Raw genomic sequence first — 18,748 nt, forward strand, 5'->3', positions numbered from 1 at the left:
CAAAGCATAGTGTATGGAAACATCTTTTATTGTAGTTCAGTCAATCTTTTTTTTTGCCATAATGTGCATGTTGATATTGAAATATAGATTCATTTGGAATACTGCACAAGAAAATAAGCAAACCTCGTAGAGAAATGATTTAAAACGTGGAGTCAAACCTTGGCTAAATTGCTGTGAAGGGGAAGTGCCAACCACTGCGTCCTTGTGTTTGATGCCATTTCAGAGCTGCACACTGATGTAGTTCACAGTATCAGACGGTAGGTGGGGATATTTGTGCAGAATTAAAAGTACATACCAACATCTTTCCCCGTAATTTATCACTGATATTAAAATTTTCATGCCTGTGAGGATCATACCACCAGTCATTATTAAGAATGGCTCATTGTCTTTTGAGGACAATAATGCATTTTACTGACGGAAAAGGCAACTTTTATTGAAAACTTTTATTGAAACTAACAGTGTGAATTGTTTTCCAGTAATTGTAATATTTCCAGTTAGTGTCACACAGTGAGTACTAACTCTGACCTCTGAGAGGCGGATCGTGCGTTTTGGGGGCGTTTCTGGTCTTTTTTTTTTTTTTTTTAAACCCCGCCCACCATTCCCTCTTCTCCGGGCTGTGCTGACAGCTGAGATTGTCCTCTGTCGTTACTTTCGTGGACATCACCTTTTCTCCACAGCATGTGACAGCCAGCTCCATCTGCAGGTAGGACGGTCTCACACACACACACACACACACACACACACACACACACACACACACACACACACACACACACACACACACACACACAGCTTCGTCTGTGCTTGCGGGGATCATCCCTCCTGAGGTCCACAGGTGTTCAGGCGACGCAAACAGGTGAGCTGATGTTTCTCCTGCCTCCTCTCAATCAGGCTGACAGTCACTTTTAAGACGCGCAAAACACATTTTCTGCACTGGAGGTTGTAGATTCCTGCTCGTGAAGTCAAAGTCAATGCGTTGGAAGTGACATTTGGCTTTGTTTTGTGAAAGATAAATCCCACAAAGACGTTTTTCCCACCACAAAATGATTCAACTCTGTATATATTGTAGGATTTTATACAAGGACCGAGATTTGATGTCAAAAACTTGTTTATGTTGCACCAAATGACAGTGACTTGAGCAAGACACACCTCTTGTGTTTTTGAAAAAGAAAAAGAAAAAACACATGACAAACCTTTTATTTTTCCCTTAAAATGACACGTGGATTGCTCTATACAATACTCTGTACAAGTTAAATCAATCATGACAATATCTCTTGAATTGTGTTTATTTTATTAGAAATAATTTATAATAATAAATGTATCCTTTGACATATTCCAATGTGTCATATTCCATCGATGTGTGTGGCTCGGACCACAACTATACCAAACATAGTTCAAAATTTCAAAAGTTCAGAAGGGATCCTGAAGCTGTGCGAGTGATGAGTTTGTTTTCTCACATGAGAGGGTGCTGCGACGCTCCTTCACTCTATAGCAACAATGCTCTGCATTCCTCTGTGTTCTTGGCGATGGGCGCAGGTTTGACTACATACCTGTGTTTCCGGCGTGCGTGACGCTCGCAGAGAAGAATGAACGCGGAGACGTCCGTGTGTTGGCTTTATTATAGATCTCCATGTGTTGGATCGCAGTGTGCCAACGGATGTGTCACCAAACTACAGAATCTACGTCGGCGTGCCTCGTGTGGCCTGGTTACCTCTGTGTCGTCGTGTTTGAAACGGTCAGAGTTACTTCCGGAGGCAGTGTTTTCGGGGATTGCAGAGCCAGCCTCAGTGTGTTCGTCTGATCTAGGCCGACTATAGGCGACCCGCATGTTACACCCTGGATACACAGATTCAGAAATACAAGTAATTTACAGTCACTAATTAGGAGGGTGGAAACCCACACACACACAAAACATGCAAACTCCAAACAGAAAGCCCCCCCTATGCTGGACTCAAACTGAGGATTAGCAAAGAGTGCTATATAAGTAGTTTTACTCTTAAGTACAGCTGGAACTGAGTACACACTGAAGTTTCTATCTGTAACTAATAAGTTCATTATTTTAACTTCCTCCTTTAATTCTACATTTGTGTACATTTGTCATTTTTCTATAATAAAATGCAAGAAATGAGCTTTGAGTACAGATATTGTATTGATTTAAATTGATTTGAATGCCAGCTGCTGATAATGCAATTACATGTGGTCAAAGATTATTAAGAAATAATTTAAGAAAGTGTCAAGTATCAATTAACTGCAAGACTTACAATTATTCGTTAGATCTGTTCTTAATACCAGTGCTCTTTCTCTTGCCCCTAATTTACACCAGCTATGACTGGCCTGTGCTTTTGTCTTTTAACATTCTCACCCGTTTTCCCGTAGTTTGTTGTTTTTGGTTCTTTTTTCTTGGTTCTTGTGCTTTGATAAAGTGAAATGTGCTCCATCGTCAGGACGCCTTCATTCGATTGATCTGAACTGATGTTTATGTAGAAGATGAAAGTACAGTGCTGGAAACAATTGATCACAGTTCAGTCACTCTTGCTGACATTGCAATGACAATAAATCTGCGATAATTTATGCAGCCCTTAATTTAACCATCTAAATATCCACTTTTACCAAATTAAGAGTTCAAAGGAGCAGCCTCCTCTATAACGTCATTTCACCGTCTTTCCTCAGTGTGTCATCAAACCAAGATGGCCGATGTTCTGCAGCGACTCAGCACTTTGACCCTGAGCGTGAAGCACCTCAGTCGCCTCCCTCGCCTCACAGACCTTGTCCTCCCGTCTCTGCCATCGCCCAGCCAAACCGTCGCCGCCTCGCAGGTTCCCAGCCTCTTCCGCGAGCCCTACATCCTGTCGGGTTACCGTCCCACCAAGCAGGACTGGCGCTGCTACCTCCTCAGCGTCTTCCAGCGGCACAACGAGTCCCTGAACGTGTGGACTCACCTGCTGGCGGCTCCCGTCCTGCTATTCCGCTGGTGGGCCAACGTAGGTGCCCTGGGGTACGCCCTAGATGCAGCCTCTCTACCTCTCATGCTCTTTTTGTTGTCGTCTTTCACCTACCTCTGCCTGAGCGTGACGGCACACCTGTTGCAGTCTCACTCTGAACGTGCACACTACTTCTTCTTCTTCCTGGACTATGTGGGCGTCGCTCAGTATCAGTACGGCTGCTCTCTTGGGCATTATTTCTACTCGTCGGAGCCGGCGTGGAGAGAAAGCGTGGGGCCGCTGTTTCTACCCGGGGCGGCCTTCCTCGGGTGGCTGTCCTGTGCCGGCTGCTGTTTCGCCAAGTCCAGGTACAGACGGCCTTATCCGCCGCAACGTAAAATCTGCCAGCTGATCCCCACCAGCCTGGCGTACCTGCTGGACATCAGCCCCGTAGCCCACCGCCTGCTCACCGCCTCCTGGACGGACGAGCCTTCGCTGCTCTTCCACGCGCTGCAGGTCGCCTGCTTCATGCTGTCGGCGCTGTTCTTCTCCTGCCCCATCCCCGAGCGCTTCTTCCCGGGCCGGTGCGACTTCGTGGGCCAGGGCCACCAGATCTTCCACCTGTTTCTGTCCCTGTGCACCGTGTTCCAGCTGGAGGCTCTATTCAGGGACTACGCCAGGCGGAGGGACGCGGTGGTGGAGGTGTTTGGAGAGCAGCAGCTGTGGTGGGCATGGGTGTCCTTCCCGTTACTCTTCATATGCTGCATCCTGACCGCTTTATTCACGATGAGGCACGTCAGTAAGAAACTTCAGAGCAAACAGGAGCAGGGCAAGTCTTCATAAGAGCCAAAGTGCTCCATAGAAACATGTCGAGTTTACTGATATTGATGTTGTAAAAATGAAGCTAAAATTGTTTTTAAATTGTATTTGTATAAAAGATAAATTGTGCAATAAAATATTTTGAAATAGCTTCTCGTCTTGTACTGTTATCTGAATTATTCCCACATCATATGCGTCATGAAAAGATGTGTAATTAGAGAAGAAAGTCAAAGTTAGCTGACGGTTCAGTTTAAGACATCCTTAAGGTTCAAATACGCAATGTAAGTTTTTCACAGTGTAACAAAACCTGAATGAAAATCTGAAGTAAGTGGCATTCGGTGGTATTTTTTTTTAACAATAGACTTGGATGTGTAAGTTTGGAGGTTGCCATATAAAGAACCCATCAACACAAATCCGCTATATGGCGTGTGTTTGCGTCTTGTCAGGTCAGTGAGAGTCAGTTTTAACAAACATATCGAGGCCCAGATATTTGTTTGAATATGTCACTTTAGCCCCTTTTATGTAACCTGATATAGAGCTGTTGTGCTCTTGTGTCGCTTCGCTGTTCTGCATAAAAAGGGTGAGATAGAAGCTTCATTGTTCCTGTTATGTCGGCTGCAAGGGAGGAATCTGCCAAAACAAATAGAAAAGAGAGACCTACTAATGCCGAAGCTGGTGTGTTAGAAGTTTTGTCTTTGATTGCAGAAAGCTGGTGAAGTACTTCAAATCCAACTCTGGGATTAATTTCATTTATTTCTTTATTTATTTTTGTTGACATCTCAGTTCCACATCTAATCATAATCATTTCCCTGAGCTATGAGTGATTCTCATCTGTGTCTTTTATTTTATTTTAATGCAAAAGTGACCAAAAAATTTAGAAAATATTGTACACTGCAAGGAAAAACAGTGCCTTGTCATGCTTTTTTTTTTTTTTTTATAGAAAAGGTCACGAGGTGAGAAATGTAAAATATTTTTCTCTCAAGGCTTGGAAGAATTGTCAGTGGCTCTGAGCTGCGTTATCATGGCAGCGGACCCCTAAAACGCTACAAAACTTTTTCGGTTTTCACTTGAATCTATTACCGTGAAAAAAGAGTCCTCAATTGTGGTCTGACTCCGCCCACATGGCTCCACCTCCTCAGTACCCTTAATTGCTGTCCGCTGTGCCTCATTAAGCCCTCGTGCCATCAACAGGCTTTCTGGTTCATCTTCTCTGCTTTCTCTTTCATTTGTGTCCCCGTTCTCAGTTCCTCGCCTGATCTTTTTTTTTTTTTTTTTTAATTTCCTTTTGGTTTAACATTAGTTTCATTAGATTGCTTTATATTTTCCAAGCCTCTGTCTACATCTTCTGACTTGAGCATCACCTCTCGGAGATGTGAGTATACCCCTGTTTCCCAACAATCTTCAGTCTTCATGCAAAGCAAGCTGGTTGTCAAATTGACAGTTTGATAAATAATACATGGTGTGAGTGAAAAAGTGGCGTCTCAGTGGTGTAATAATAAGCCCTTTGACAGCTTTACTAGATGCGTGTACACACCCTGATCCCACTGTTCTCTGCAGTGTTGGCAGCGTGTGGAGGGTTATTATTTTCTCAATTTGCCACAAACAAGAGAGTATTTGTGAACTGGATTCATCCCCATGTGAGCAAATTGTGCTTTTGAGATTAGGTTACAAATATTCTAAATTGCCCCCCCCACACACACACACGCACACACACACTGTGAAAAGAGTGGCTATTGATTTCGTCTATGTGCCCCCAGAAAGCAAGTCTCACACAGAGCTCAGTGTAGAGAACAAATGAAAATCTCTGAGGGGAATGAGACGTATGGATCGAGCTTCAGGAGACAATTATGACACAATGGAGCTGTAAAGCAAGGAATGGGCGTGGGCGTCACAGCTGACGAATGTGTCAGTGAAGCGTCTGGGTGTATTGGATACACAAGTGGAATTCTTCAATCTTTCCTCTGTGTCTTCATAAGTCTAACGTTCCGTAAATGAACTGCGCTCAGGATCAGTTTCTAGACTCCATGTATTGAACTATGCGGTGAGAATACATTCAACATGCACTCGCACTATGACAGAAGTTTGCTTTGAACTGTGATAACAACCTGGATCGTTCCTCACGTCCTAAACATAGAGCATTACTGCTAAACGTTGCTCCTACTGTACCTGTCTGCATGTTTTAGATGTTTTCCTGCTCCTGCGGGTGTATCGAAGCAGGGAGACGTCTGAAACCTGCAGGCCAGTGGGACATGAAGGGAAGGGTTAGGAAGTTTGGCCAAAGGTCAATGAGAAATGATTGATCAAATGAAAATCTGTGTTCATGTTGCATGCAACAGAATTACTCTGCTCTTTACCTTTTTACCAGACTAAAATGTGGGTTGGTGGTAAATAAAAGAAGCAGAGACTGTCTGATGCAGAACCAAATCACAACACCTAATCAAATCCATACAAGTTACAGCTTTTTTTTTATAAAGAAATGTATAAATATTGAGCAGAATTGAAGGACATATATGACTCGGGTCTTTTGTAGTGTTCCCAGGATGTTTTTTTTTTTATGTAGCCTGTTTTATTTTTAATTTTTTTTAAACCGGATTGGCCCATTGTCGTTTAGTTACAGTAATGCGATGCCACTGATCCCCTTTATGACTCGAAAGTAAAACCAGAGCTTGTGCCACAGACACCAATGCAATGCCTCTATTGTGCAAAGCTGAATATCAAAGTGTAACCCTGAGCTTATGTAGGAAGAAAAAGGTATTTTGTTTCAAATTGTAGAGATAATAAAAGGCCGACTATTTAGTATTATGCTTGATCTTGACTCTAAACATGACTGTTGGCAGTGAGACATCATCTGGACACTTCTCAACTTCTGGTGAGTGGAACTATAGCATACAATTGGACTTAAATGTTTTTTGGTTTTGTTTTAACTTTCAAAGACTAAACACATCTAAACTATTAAAATGTGAACGTTGCTATTTGAACAAGAGCTGCCTGCCCATATAGATGTTTCCTCTCCAAACATTTCCTGTCCTAACTATCTTACGTTTCCATGTTCTTCCTGTGACTACAAACACGTCTTCGGGTATTTCAGCTCCCTCCCACAACTTAAAGCTTCTCCTGTGACATTAGATTGACTGCAGTTTGCTTTCACCCAGTGTTGGCTGGCATTGGGTCCAACCTTCAAGACCCTCACTCAGATAAATATACTGTATAATGGAAAAATACAGAATTAAACACTTGGCTGTAACAATTGACCATAGTCTGAGAACTGCCGACAGGACCATGAAACTATCATGAAAGCTATCGTGATAATTTACTACACTGATAACTTTTCGTATCAGGATGTTCTCAGATAAACGTCTTCCCACTATTGCTGGAATATGAACTCACATTTAACTCTTAAAAGACCCAATCATGACTTGTTCTTCAGTTGTCTCTGGACTCTTATCCCATATACATGCAACTCTTTGCTGCAACTTAAATTTTAACTAGGCCTCAAGACTCCATTGTTTCTGTTCGTCTTTTTTGTTTTTAAGCGAAAATCCTTCTAATAATGTACAAAATATAGATTAACTGATGGATTTTACCTAAATAATCAAAAGTTCTTCCAAATTTCACATTGGAAAACTCACTACTCCTGCAGATTTCAGACAGTGACGAACACCTCCTGAGTCTGAAATGCTTTGGGCTCAATAATGTCCCCGACCTGCTAAATACTTCAATAAGTGGTGAGAAGTTACACTTTCTGTTTGGAAATTTGTTGCTGACGTCCAAATAAAAAGAAAATGCAGCCAGCTTTGTTCTGCATTTGATAATCTGTGTTGTGCTATATTCACTGCAATCCCGAGTTTATATTATATCATTCTGCACAGTTTTTGACACTTTAAAAGTCATAACATTAGTGACAATAAGTCTTTCTTCTTAAAAAAAAAAAAAAAAAAAAAAAGATTAGATATTAATTTAGGGAGCTGTTGATATTCAGTAATTGCTAAATATAATTCCACGCTGAATTATTACACTAAAACTGTCTGCAGGAGGTTATGTTGCTGTGCCTTCCATAAACATTGTAACGCTACACTGTGTTGTCGTCGCCACCTTTCACACCCACTTTTGCACAGTTTTCATCAGTCAGCATGTTTGGTCTGACTCTGTCCGTCACGTGTTGAACCGGTCCTTCCGGTCTGATCACTTGGTATCCACTGTTGACCACACCGAGGAGTGCTTCAACCCCCAAGAACTGGCACTGCAAGCCACAACCACAGTAATCTAATTACACCAGATCCGAGCTGCGCCCAGCGTCAGGACAAAGATTTTTTTTTTTACTGTAATACCTCAGTTGTGAGATTAATTTCAGGGTTAAAGTCTCTGAGCCAATCAGCACTTTGTTCAAAGAGTAATATAAGGGAACATGCAGCACATGCAGCAGTCAATTAATCACTGTAATAATTAATACTGCACGCACTGTTATGTGTATATATTGGCTTTGGCACATGATAGTGGATCTCCAGTTTAATTTGAAATGTTACGAAAACAATTACCACGTGTATAAACATTTACAATGTCTACTTAAACACGTCACTTTAAGCTCAAACAGTATGTGATGGCTAAGATATAGATATGTATAAATATTAGTGCTGTCAAACGATAAAACATTTTAATCAGATTAATCACAGGGTTGCCGCGGATTCATTTGGAATAATCATGATTAAATATTCATTCTTACAAATCTGAATTAATTGTGTTTCATTTTGCATGAGCAAACAGACTCAAAAATATCTGCACTCAACGTGTTTATTAAACATTATTTACCAGTTCATGTTAACAGAATTTCTGTTGGTCAAAACAAACTTTACTCCACATTAAAATGGCCTTGGTACTCCTTCTTCATTCAGCTACTAAGACAAACTAACTGGTTTACATAGTCCAAGAGGAGACTCGTCACTCTCTGTCTGTCTGCTCCTGGAGTTCAAACCAGACCAACATGTTGCCTCCGTCACAAATGTTTGGTTTTTTCTTTTAATCACTAAAACAGTTTAGCGAAAAGCATTTCTGAAAACATTTGAGGCGAGAAATACGCTGTACAGTTGTTGAATCTGTCCTCGTTTACAGCTAGTTGAGACGTTTTACGAAGGTATCGTGATGCGCCGGACCATTTGCATAGAGGTGGCAGGATTCCATTTTATGAAAAATTAGCAATGTGGCTCGAAACGCGCCACACTGCACACAGCATGCACCGCGGTGCGTTACACATAGACAATGAATGGGAAACGGGAAACTGACTGATCCTGTGGACACGTACTTTCATTCTGCACTGTAGATAGGTTAATTGCATTTAAAAAAAATTATCAGATTAATCATGACAATGGATTAATCCATGTTAATGCGTTAATTTTGACAGGTCTAACACATATATACTGTATTTACTGTAATGTTTAATATAAGAGGAAGGGCTATGGCTGCTTCTTTGTGATGAGCAAGTCCACACATAATACCCTGTTTAGCTTTTAAAAGGCAAACACAAAACTACACACATTCTTCAATCCATTTGATTAATCTCTTAAAGGGGACATATCATGCAAAATCCACTTTTTTAGCCCTTAAATGCATTTTGTTGTATATTTAGAGTGTTTAGAAGTACAGAAAAGTTCAAAGTAGTCTCTTCAGGTGCTCCGTTGATATCTTTATATTCTGTTTTGGTCATATTTTGCGATCGGTTTCGATTTTTCTATTCTCTATTACGTTTTTTGAACAATGACGTCACAGTATTCTCAGCGGAACTGCCAAATTAGGACATCGACATTTCGAGCAATCCGCCATTTTTGTTTCTCGCTGCGATTTTGTAGTCCAACCGAAGTTACGAGAGGATAAGTCGAAATGTTCGGTTGTTGGATGTAGTAACCCACAAGCTTCGTTACACCGTCTCCCAGCATCAGAACCTTTTCGAAGTGCCTGGTTGAGTTTTATTTTTCACAGAAATGTACCCACATCTGTGGGTAAGGTCATTTTTGTGTGCGCGAATCACTTCAAGAATGACTGCTTCAGCAACCTCCGCCAGTATAAAGAAGGATTTGCCGAAAGACTTCGTCTGATTGAGCGGTCAGTTCCTTCTATCTATGGAGACGACGAACAGAGCACTTCGGTAAGCTGTATATAACGCTAAAAAGTGTGATAAGACGTCCCTGTCATTGTTTTGTTAGCATTAGCAGTTGCACCGTCTTCATATGTTAGCGCTGTGTGCTCGTTTTAGATTATAATGTAACTTCTGTGTTAAATAGTCGTTGTAATACAGGCAGTATTGTAGTAGTGGGCATGGATGGAGAAGTTAGTGTAAATATAGTAACACACCATTGCGTTACATCCATATGAAGACGTTGTTCTGAAGGTGCATCATCGTCATTTTCATCTCGCTCCGCCGGGTCCGACTCTGGCTCCAACATGTATGGCTGGATGGACAAATCTTCCGTTGTTGACATTTTGTAAATAATGTGTGAATATAAAGTTTCTGCGCCGCTAGATAATTGTATCTGTTCTATCAAACTACAAAGATGGCCGAACAGGGTGGCGTTGAACCGAGTATCACCTCTGCAACCTGGAGAGGAGGAGGGGTATGAAGTGTCTCATTTGCATTTGAAGAGACCGCCCCAAAACGAGTTGCTCTCAGAAGCACATCAGAAAAGGGGTTGAAAAGGGGCCTGTGGAGCTCTAATAATGAGGAATTCAGACCCAAGCATTGCAGTTCCGCGTTGTATAGACCACAACTGTATGATTTATATGTAAAAAGGAAGGATTTAGAAGCATGATATGTCTCCTTTAAGTTAAAATCAAACTCCAAAGTTCAGTTTGTGACTTCAGACGTTACGGTTTCCATTTCTTTCTCTCTTCCGTTTTTTTTTTTTAAAGTCTTTTTAGTTCAGTTATTGACACAAAACAAACAATTCATTACAAAACAAAGTTTCCAAGTTATGAATGAAAGGGAGCATAAGGAAGAATGATCTTATCTAATGGGCTCCATTGTGCATCAGCGACATTCCTGTTCACGACGGGGTCGGCAGGTGTCCAGGTGCTCGGGGCCGGTTTCAATTGGCCTCAATAAACAAGACAATGGGCTTTCTGTGCGTTGGTGTCGGCACCTCCTTCGTACCAGACAGGATACCGATGAGCAGAGCCCCACCCTAACTCACCTTTAAAGCTGCGAGTTACACAGTGCGGGCTCAGTTGACTGACGAGGTTGGTGACGGAGCAACAGGCAGGGCAACATCTGAGCCAGGCAGCGCACACTGTAAGTGATAAGAAAAATATGTTCTACCTGTTGTGTGGGAATGTTGTGAAAAGACGCTCATCTGAGGGGGTGGTAGTTATCGCAGATACTTTGAAGTGACTTGAGGGAAGCTTCTCTGACCTTGGACCACAATTCAAAGCGTTTGTTATAAATGTCACTTTTGAATCGGGTGAATACTTTTGCTGTGATTCTTTCCAGATCTCCAGGACAATGGCTCCTCCACTAGGAATAAATGATGTGGTGAATTTGCTCGAAGGTCGTTCGGGTGGAGGCTATGGCGTCGTTGCACTTGTCGGCTTGTTCGTTCTCGGCATCATTTGCGTCGCATTGTGCATGGGACGCAAAAAGTAAGTTTATGTGGTTAATTCACTGTTTAGATGAGACACTGCTAACGACATTTCTTATGTTTGCTTCAAATCCGACCGTCCTGGACAGAACAAGTCTGCCCCTGTTAGAGGAGTGGAAGAGATGATTCATTTTTCAGCATCAGCAAGACTAATTGCTTGTGAATGGCTCCCAAAAGCACAGAAGAGGGACTTGTTTGACTCGATCGGTGGTTTCAGATGAAGGGTGTTGCCAAACTTCAACTGAGGCCACTGAGTCAAATGGGCTGGGCTCAATAAACTTGACTAATCTGACGTCCCGGTGACATTTTAGAATGTGAACACATGCTGAAGAGGGTGTTTTCAGTGTATGACGTGCTTGTTTACTCGCCCTTTTCTACGGTTGACACGCCAGACATACCAGTGACCCTGTGGTGCCTCGGGCAAAATCAACAATCTTTTTTTTTTTTTCCTGCAATCTTTTGTCACGCTTTCCAGGTGTTGTTGAACTCAGAGGAACGAGACGACCGTGATAGGCTGTAATCTTAAGCAAAAACTAAAGACTGCTGATGACTTTGTCTTTTAAGGCAAATATATAGATTTAGTTAATTGTGGATCGTACTTTTCTTCTTTGGATAGGTCAAAGAAAATCTCTCAATAAAACAAGTCGTGGCTCAACCTTGGGTCTTTTAGAGTTCAGTCGATGGACTTAACACTCAAATCCTGACAAATCCGAGTGAAATCTTAAACACTGTATTCTTTTTAGATAGGGGTTGTAACGTTGGCCAAGTATCTTGAATTAAGTCTTGCCAAATAAATTACAGGCCTCATCTCAAGGCTGATTTTGTGCACTAAACTATTGGTGCACATTCCAGATGACCTTTTGGTTCAAGTGAACTTAAAGTGAAGTCACAATTTAAACCAAAACAAGTATCAGGAAGGGTTTCCCAAAGCAAAGCTGAAGTCACATGAATTTTTGATCGTGATTCCCAAAATGCAATTCAAGTCCATAATCTCTTTTCAACGTAAAGGTCCATTTAAAATCTGTCCGAATCAGATTAAAGAGAAGTCCGAAATGAAGCAAAGCCACTTGATGCAACCAGTTCTAAAAATAGATGGAATCAAAGTCCCGGTTTCAAAGTCTTGCCCTAAACTCGGCAACTGAACTAGAAATGCAACTTTGGATAAATCGGTCAGATCTTATCGACTTCCACTCGATTCATGCGACCGGAATGCACGGTACGTGCACCAGATGTTGGACCAGATCAGCGATGAGTGTTGAGAGCACGATAATGACCATGATCGTACAATATTGAAGGGAGTAACGTGTGAGCAAAGGAGCCGGTGTACCAAGATCTATATTAACATTAAGTCAAGATCAATTAAGGTAGACGGACTGCAAAAAAAAAAAAAAAGGGGGGGGATAAAACCGGTGACCTAAAGTTTTACCTTAAACCGCAATTATATATGTAAAGAAAGGTGTTTATTACAGTATACAGAGTTTAATTTGCCCTCTTGTTTTCCACAGGGCCACCAACGCCTATGACGTGAGCGGATCAAAGGTATGAACCATCCTTCCATTTTTACCCTCCACTCGCTCTTTATTTCACACACATTTTATTGATGCAGCAGGCCCCTTCAAACGCTAAATGTACCAAGTAGCGTCTTCGGCAGTTCATTAGCCACTAATTAGGTGCAATGAGCAGCTGATTATCAGCAATCAGTAGGAGGACGTCGGCCCCCGGGATGGTGGCGTTGCCTCATTACAATCAAACCGTGTGAACCCGAGTCGCAAATAAAAATAGATTACACCATCGGCGAGAGAGCCTAATCATGTGTATGTGAAATGCTGCAGGAATATCAGAAACAAAAACAACATACGGGGAATAAGAGATGATCATTATAAATATGACACTGATTGGACTTAAGTGTTGACGAGTTGGCTTCAGTATTTGTCATTAAGCATCTTTGTCATACTGGAAACCTGGTCCGACGTACAACACAACAACCACAAAAACATGTCGCAATGTTCTCCTGCTCGTCAACACGTTTACAGTTTCCAATATATTCAACAGTAGTTGGAGAAAAAGGAGGAAAAAACGGTCTAAATTGTGTCAAATGTCTGTAGTACAGTGTCTTTTTCAAGGAATATAATGTCTTAAAATTTCACCAGATTGACGACACAACATACAAAAAAATTTTTAATCTGATATTAAGGTACAAATTTTCTCGTGTCTCTATCTAATGCCTCAGTCTTTTATGCACTCTATAGAAACTCTCTTTAAAAGAAAATGCTATTGCTCTTCTTTTGAAGCCTGCTGTCTTTTGTTTGTATGTGGGATTGTTTGTGTCCACCCGTCCTTGGTTTCACCGTAATATTTGTTCAGAACATAAACGGTCCATGGACTTTTCCTAGAGGCTGCCTGGTTTGAAGTTCATCGATAATCCTCTCATTATCAATGTATGAATAGATCAATACGGATGTATGTTTGTAAAAGGTGTCATTGAACTGGTCTTAAACTAATAAAACTAAGAAACATATAAAAGCACTTCGTTTCAGTGACACTGAAAGAATCATTTCTCGTGAGCTTTGATCAGAACTGAGATTGTTGTACTTCTGGACAGACGGGTGAGAAAGGGGGCAAGTTTATGGAGATGATAGTTGTGTTGTCTGATGCAGACATCTTTATTCAGACTGTCAGGTGTTGCCACATACCAGGCTTTCAGATGGTTCCACCACAGCGCGTCCACAAAACAGATGCAGCCCAGTTTCACATGTAAGCAGCAGGAAATATAAAGTTCACAGCCACAAGTCGAAGAAGAGGATTTGTTTATGACGAAAGGCCATTTGAAGGCAAATGAGATGAAAGGCGACACGGTGTCTGAATACAGAAACTCAACTCTGGTATCAACCAATACACCCAAACCACTTTGTTTGCTCTTGTCGGATCATAAAATTGGATGACGTCTATCAATGGCAGGATCCTTATTTCCGGTTATTTAAGAAGAATTCAGCACTTGTGGTCCCAGTTTCAAAACGTTTAGTCTTTGCGGAGTCGGAGTGTTTTCAGATTGTTGTGTTTTCAATAGCTGTCGTGTGAACGGAGAAACGACAGCTTCGCTTTTTCACTTGAAAACATTTTCAGTTAAACTTGACCTAAGAAGGCTCATTTTTTATAGTAAAACAACTCTGAAATCATGATTGAATTTGTAAAAAAATACATTCATATATTATAATAAATTGATTGTTATAATCATAACAGTGGGTTTTTTTCATGATCAACTCTCAATGATGCTAAATAACATTTCTGACACGGCTCCTTGGCTTCAAAATTCACAAGTTTAATAATTATCCTCTCAACAGTATAAAAACCTTTTAATTTATTTGAGAGTAGGTTCAATTTATTATTTGAGCAACGCTAATGCTAAGCTACATGCTACCTAGCCAGCTATCTGTATGAATGAAGTGAACAAAATGGAAACTTTCACACAAAATGTTGAAAAAAAATGTCTTTCTTCGGATTAAAATACACATGGATCTGCGACAAAGCGTGGTCTTATGTCTTTTCAAGATTGCATGTTTGTTCAAATTTAGTTTGTTCGTGGTTTCACGACTTTGTTTTATTTCACACATATCAAAACTGAATGAATGTGTTTTAAAAATGCCACATGAAAATAATAACTGTGCAGGAAGGTGAGAAAAACTTGCACCTTATAATAATAAAAAAAAAAAAAGAATGTATGCTTCTCCTACAAACAGTAAACAATTTTATTTGAAAAATTCTTCAGAAATATTATTTATAACTGACACAACTATTGGGAAATATAAAGACTGACCACTGGATCAGGGCGAAAACATGCGATTCTCTTTAGATTTTCCAGTTAAATGAATCCCATCCTGTCTTGATGTAATATTGTAATCAGTGAGGGTTAAACATGTTTCCATTAAGCTTGGAATGAAAGCAATGTAAAAAGTTAATGAAATTAACCATTTATGAGACAGTTTTTCTTTTGCCTGAGAGAGGCCAGCCGTCATTACTAAACCAATTAGATGTCGTTCTCCATTTGAAATCTAAAATGACCTTGTGTTTGTCTTTCAGAGTGACGGAGCCAATGGGACAAGCACTACCAGGACAAATGCATCAGGTAGTTTTGGTTTAGTTTTCTTCAATGAATGTAGAAAATTGTCAACAAAACCTATGTATGTAAATTCACTTTTTTTTTTTTTTTAAATAAACATTTCAGACTACTCATGGAGAAGCCACGAGAACATGCCACCAAGCACACTCCAGAGGGCCATGCCACAGACCCATTAAACGTCCAGCTCCAGTACCGCGTCACAAACTCCACAACCGCGTAACAAACACACCCCACCGAAAACAGGAGGTCCCGCTCTCCAACATCGGGCGGCAGAGAAGAGGAAAGAGTGCACACCCAACCCCACTTTTTGACTGTTTCCCAAATGCACAGATGGACAAGGAATGAGAGGAAGGGCAGGAGGAGGAGTTGGCCCTGTCCTCTGCCAGCTCGGGCTATCGTCCACACCTCGTCTGGACGCGCGTTTAGAAGAGGAACCTTTTTCGTTTGTCCCCTCAGGTCTTCACCAACAGGACGCTGAAAGTCTTGATTTTGTAGATTGATCTTTTCTGTCCAATTTAGTCAGTACACCAATTCTAGATGATTGTATGTTTTTAGTGTGCAATTTCTTCAATAAAAAAAAAAAAGAAGAAAGAAAAACGAAAACTCTTGACGGCAACAAAATGATTTCGTCTTGGAAATTTTAAAAGTGCCATTTGCACAAATGTAGTAAAACTTATTTGGTTCATTGCATGTTGGTGGGAAGTCACTGTAGCGTTCTCAGTCCTTGGTCCACCTCTTCAAGTTTTGAATTTCCAGATCCTTTTATCATAGAAAAGGCTGCTTCTTCTTCCTCATACGTTTGAAACAGGGCAAATTCGATGCTAGAATGACCTACAACCCCAGTTTTTTGTACACCGACACTGGAACCATCAGTCCTCGTAATCACATCTGAGTTAATGTGAAAACGTCGGTCCAATTTAGTTTATTTCATCATTCGGATGCTTCAAAGGTGTCGACTAGAAATGTATTCGTCCTATTTTTGACCGACTTGAGCTTCAGGAGTCAGACTGAATCTGTCGGGTTTTTTAATTTTTTTAATTTTTTTTTATATTTTTGGTGAAGTAAAAAGGTTGACACAACTAGGCTTACAAAACTATGTAATTGTCTCAATCGTGGTTGAATGTGAAACAATTCGTGAGAAAACCGCTTTTAGGTTGGTGGAATTTCCCTCGCAGAACTTGGCTGATTACCACATCGTGTTGGTGAATTTCTGCGCAGTGGCCCTTTTTTCTTCAGCAGCTAAAACACTGAATCCACCATCTGACTGTAACAGTCTTGCTTACGAGAGTCGTTTTAAGTGGTGAAGGTGGCTTTGTGGAGTGCTTGGCGTTCTTATGTTCGTTCTTATGTTAGTTCTTATGTTAAGCTCCGAGTATCAATATCATTGTGAGTATTTTTTATGCATGTTGCAGTTTGGGGTAGTTAAATATCTTCCAACTTTTTTATTACCAATTAAAGGGTTTCATTTCTGTTTTTATTCATCCTTTCGTGTTCTCGCCCCTCAATTCCATGCATATATGCGGACATGCCGCTGCTGTGGAATTCAACTTCTGTAGTGGTGGTTAAGATGCAGAATGAGATAAGATGGGAGTGGAACGTGAGTTCGCAAACTTATGCAACAAAGGTCAGAAAACCTCAATGCAGGGTGGAGCTGCTGTTCCTGAAATGCCTGTTATGCCACCTGTTGCTATTGATCCACAGAACATCTCCAATAAAACACACCCACAGTTACGCCAGTGCTTTGTTCACCACGGGACTAAAAAATAAATTTAAAAAAATCTACTTCCTAAAGCTTGCAAAACAAATATTATGGTCAGAGATGCACAATAAATCCGCTACTTTACTTTAAGCCGATATCGGGAAAGTGACCATATGGCCAACTGTTTTTCTCTCATTTCTTCAAACCAAAAAACTAAAAAAAATATTAATTTACACAATATAAAAGTTGAGATGTTTTGGGTGGAGATTGGAGAATTGAAGAGTTTTGCTAAACTTCCCATAATATGGAACAATGTTCAATATTATAAAATGTTAAAGATCACATGCACTCAGTCAAAATTAAGTAATCTTTCATGAATAACACTATATATTAACTTTAGTAGTCTAACCTTTCAGGAGAAAAAGTAATTTTGCTAGGTGTCCCTTTAAAGTCATTTTAATTAATATTTTTGACATAAAATAACATTTACTAACCTAAAAAAAATACATGAATGTGTAAATACTTTCTTTACACTTCCAGGGATGTTGTATTTCAATAGGTGCCATACAAAAGGATATAATGTTTGTGGTTTCTTATGTTTGGGATTACTTTCAGGTGTGTTTCAGGGCTCTGCGGAGACTGTTAGCCTTTCTTTAGATTCTTTCGATCAAGAGGTGGCAATGTTTTTCACGTCAGCGTTTAAAATGATTAAAATAACTGTGCCACAATCACCAGCAGGCTAAAAGAAAGCTAAATGACAAATGGTAAAACATTTACCTCACACCTAGGGTTATATTCCATACATAAAGGCCATGTTAACAGGAGTTACCATATAAGCATGGATCCTAATCCCAAAAAGTAATTTAGTCAATTGTGTAAAACATATTGGATTGGAAGGAGAAAAAAAACCAGCAAACAGTTATTGAAATAGTCAAACGACATGTTAAGCTATATGTTGATCCATGCATCAATCCTGTATTTCATAGGAAATGGCCACATTAACCTTTAAATGTATGGAGACAAAATGATTATAACACAGTTCATGTAGATTTTAGATATTAGAAGTTATTTTCCTGATTCCAAGTCCATATTCTCCAGGGACTTGGCAGTTTTATAGTCGAGAGTCACCCAGAATAGCGATTCTGTTTGGTCTTCTGTCCATACGAATGAACGTGTACTCGCCAATGTTCATGTCTATAGCTTATTGTCCTCTGCACGTCTATGTGTGTGGTTTCGTGACACAAAACAGCGACCACTAGTGGTCCTACATGCGAACTCCATCGTTTTTAGCATTTCTGCCTCTTTTTGTGATGGACTTTACCGAACCTCCTCTATCTACCAGCTGACATGATAAAAACAACTTTATTTCAACTTATTTAATTCAGTTGATGGAAACAACAAACAAGGGAAGGTAAAACATGTGAACCACCACAGAAAAACTGTATTTCAGATGCAAGTTTTGCATTACGTAAATAAAGATATGCAGAGGTTTTAGTTGTCAATGAAAAGGTTAAGCAAAAAAATCGAATGGCCACCTGACTAGTTATTACAGTGGGATCGATGAGTTCCG

The 18,748-nt window shown here is 40.4% G+C and overlaps 1 protein-coding gene and 1 long non-coding RNA gene across 3 annotated transcripts; both read left to right on the forward strand.

The window, feature by feature from the left end:
* Nucleotides 1-634: 634 nt before the first annotated feature.
* Nucleotides 635-3,891, forward strand: paqr8 (progestin and adipoQ receptor family member VIII). Of its 2 annotated transcripts, none has more exons than XM_080490898.1 (2): nucleotides 635-703; nucleotides 2,671-3,884. In XM_080490898.1, the coding sequence occupies exon 2, from the start codon at nucleotides 2,688-2,690 to the stop codon at nucleotides 3,762-3,764; it is 1,077 nt and encodes a 358-aa protein (XP_080347024.1). In that variant the 5' UTR covers nucleotides 635-703; nucleotides 2,671-2,687; the 3' UTR covers nucleotides 3,765-3,884. The 2 variants fall into 2 exon arrangements, with proteins under 2 accessions (XP_080347024.1, XP_080347023.1); XM_080490897.1 differs by lacking the exon at nucleotides 635-703 and adding an exon at nucleotides 765-856 and having other exon boundaries at nucleotides 2,671-3,891.
* A 6,787-nt stretch (nucleotides 3,892-10,678) lies between these two features.
* On the forward strand, nucleotides 10,679-16,948 carry LOC308126770. The gene is made up of 5 exons (XR_013936463.1): nucleotides 10,679-11,016; nucleotides 11,215-11,363; nucleotides 12,868-12,901; nucleotides 15,440-15,485; nucleotides 15,585-16,948. It is a non-coding gene; the product is annotated as an uncharacterized lncRNA (long non-coding RNA).
* Nucleotides 16,949-18,748: the final 1,800 nt, after the last annotated feature.

The sequence above is a fragment of the Lipophrys pholis genome (genome assembly GCF_963383615.2).
Source record: "Lipophrys pholis genome assembly, chromosome: 21".
NCBI lineage: Eukaryota > Metazoa > Chordata > Actinopteri > Blenniiformes > Blenniidae > Lipophrys > Lipophrys pholis.

Bases quoted from the DNA above. Each gene is read 5' to 3' on its own strand.
- paqr8 (XM_080490898.1), top strand. From the start codon at position 2,688: ATGGCCGATGTTCTGCAGCGACTCAGCACTTTGACCCTGAGCGTGAAG.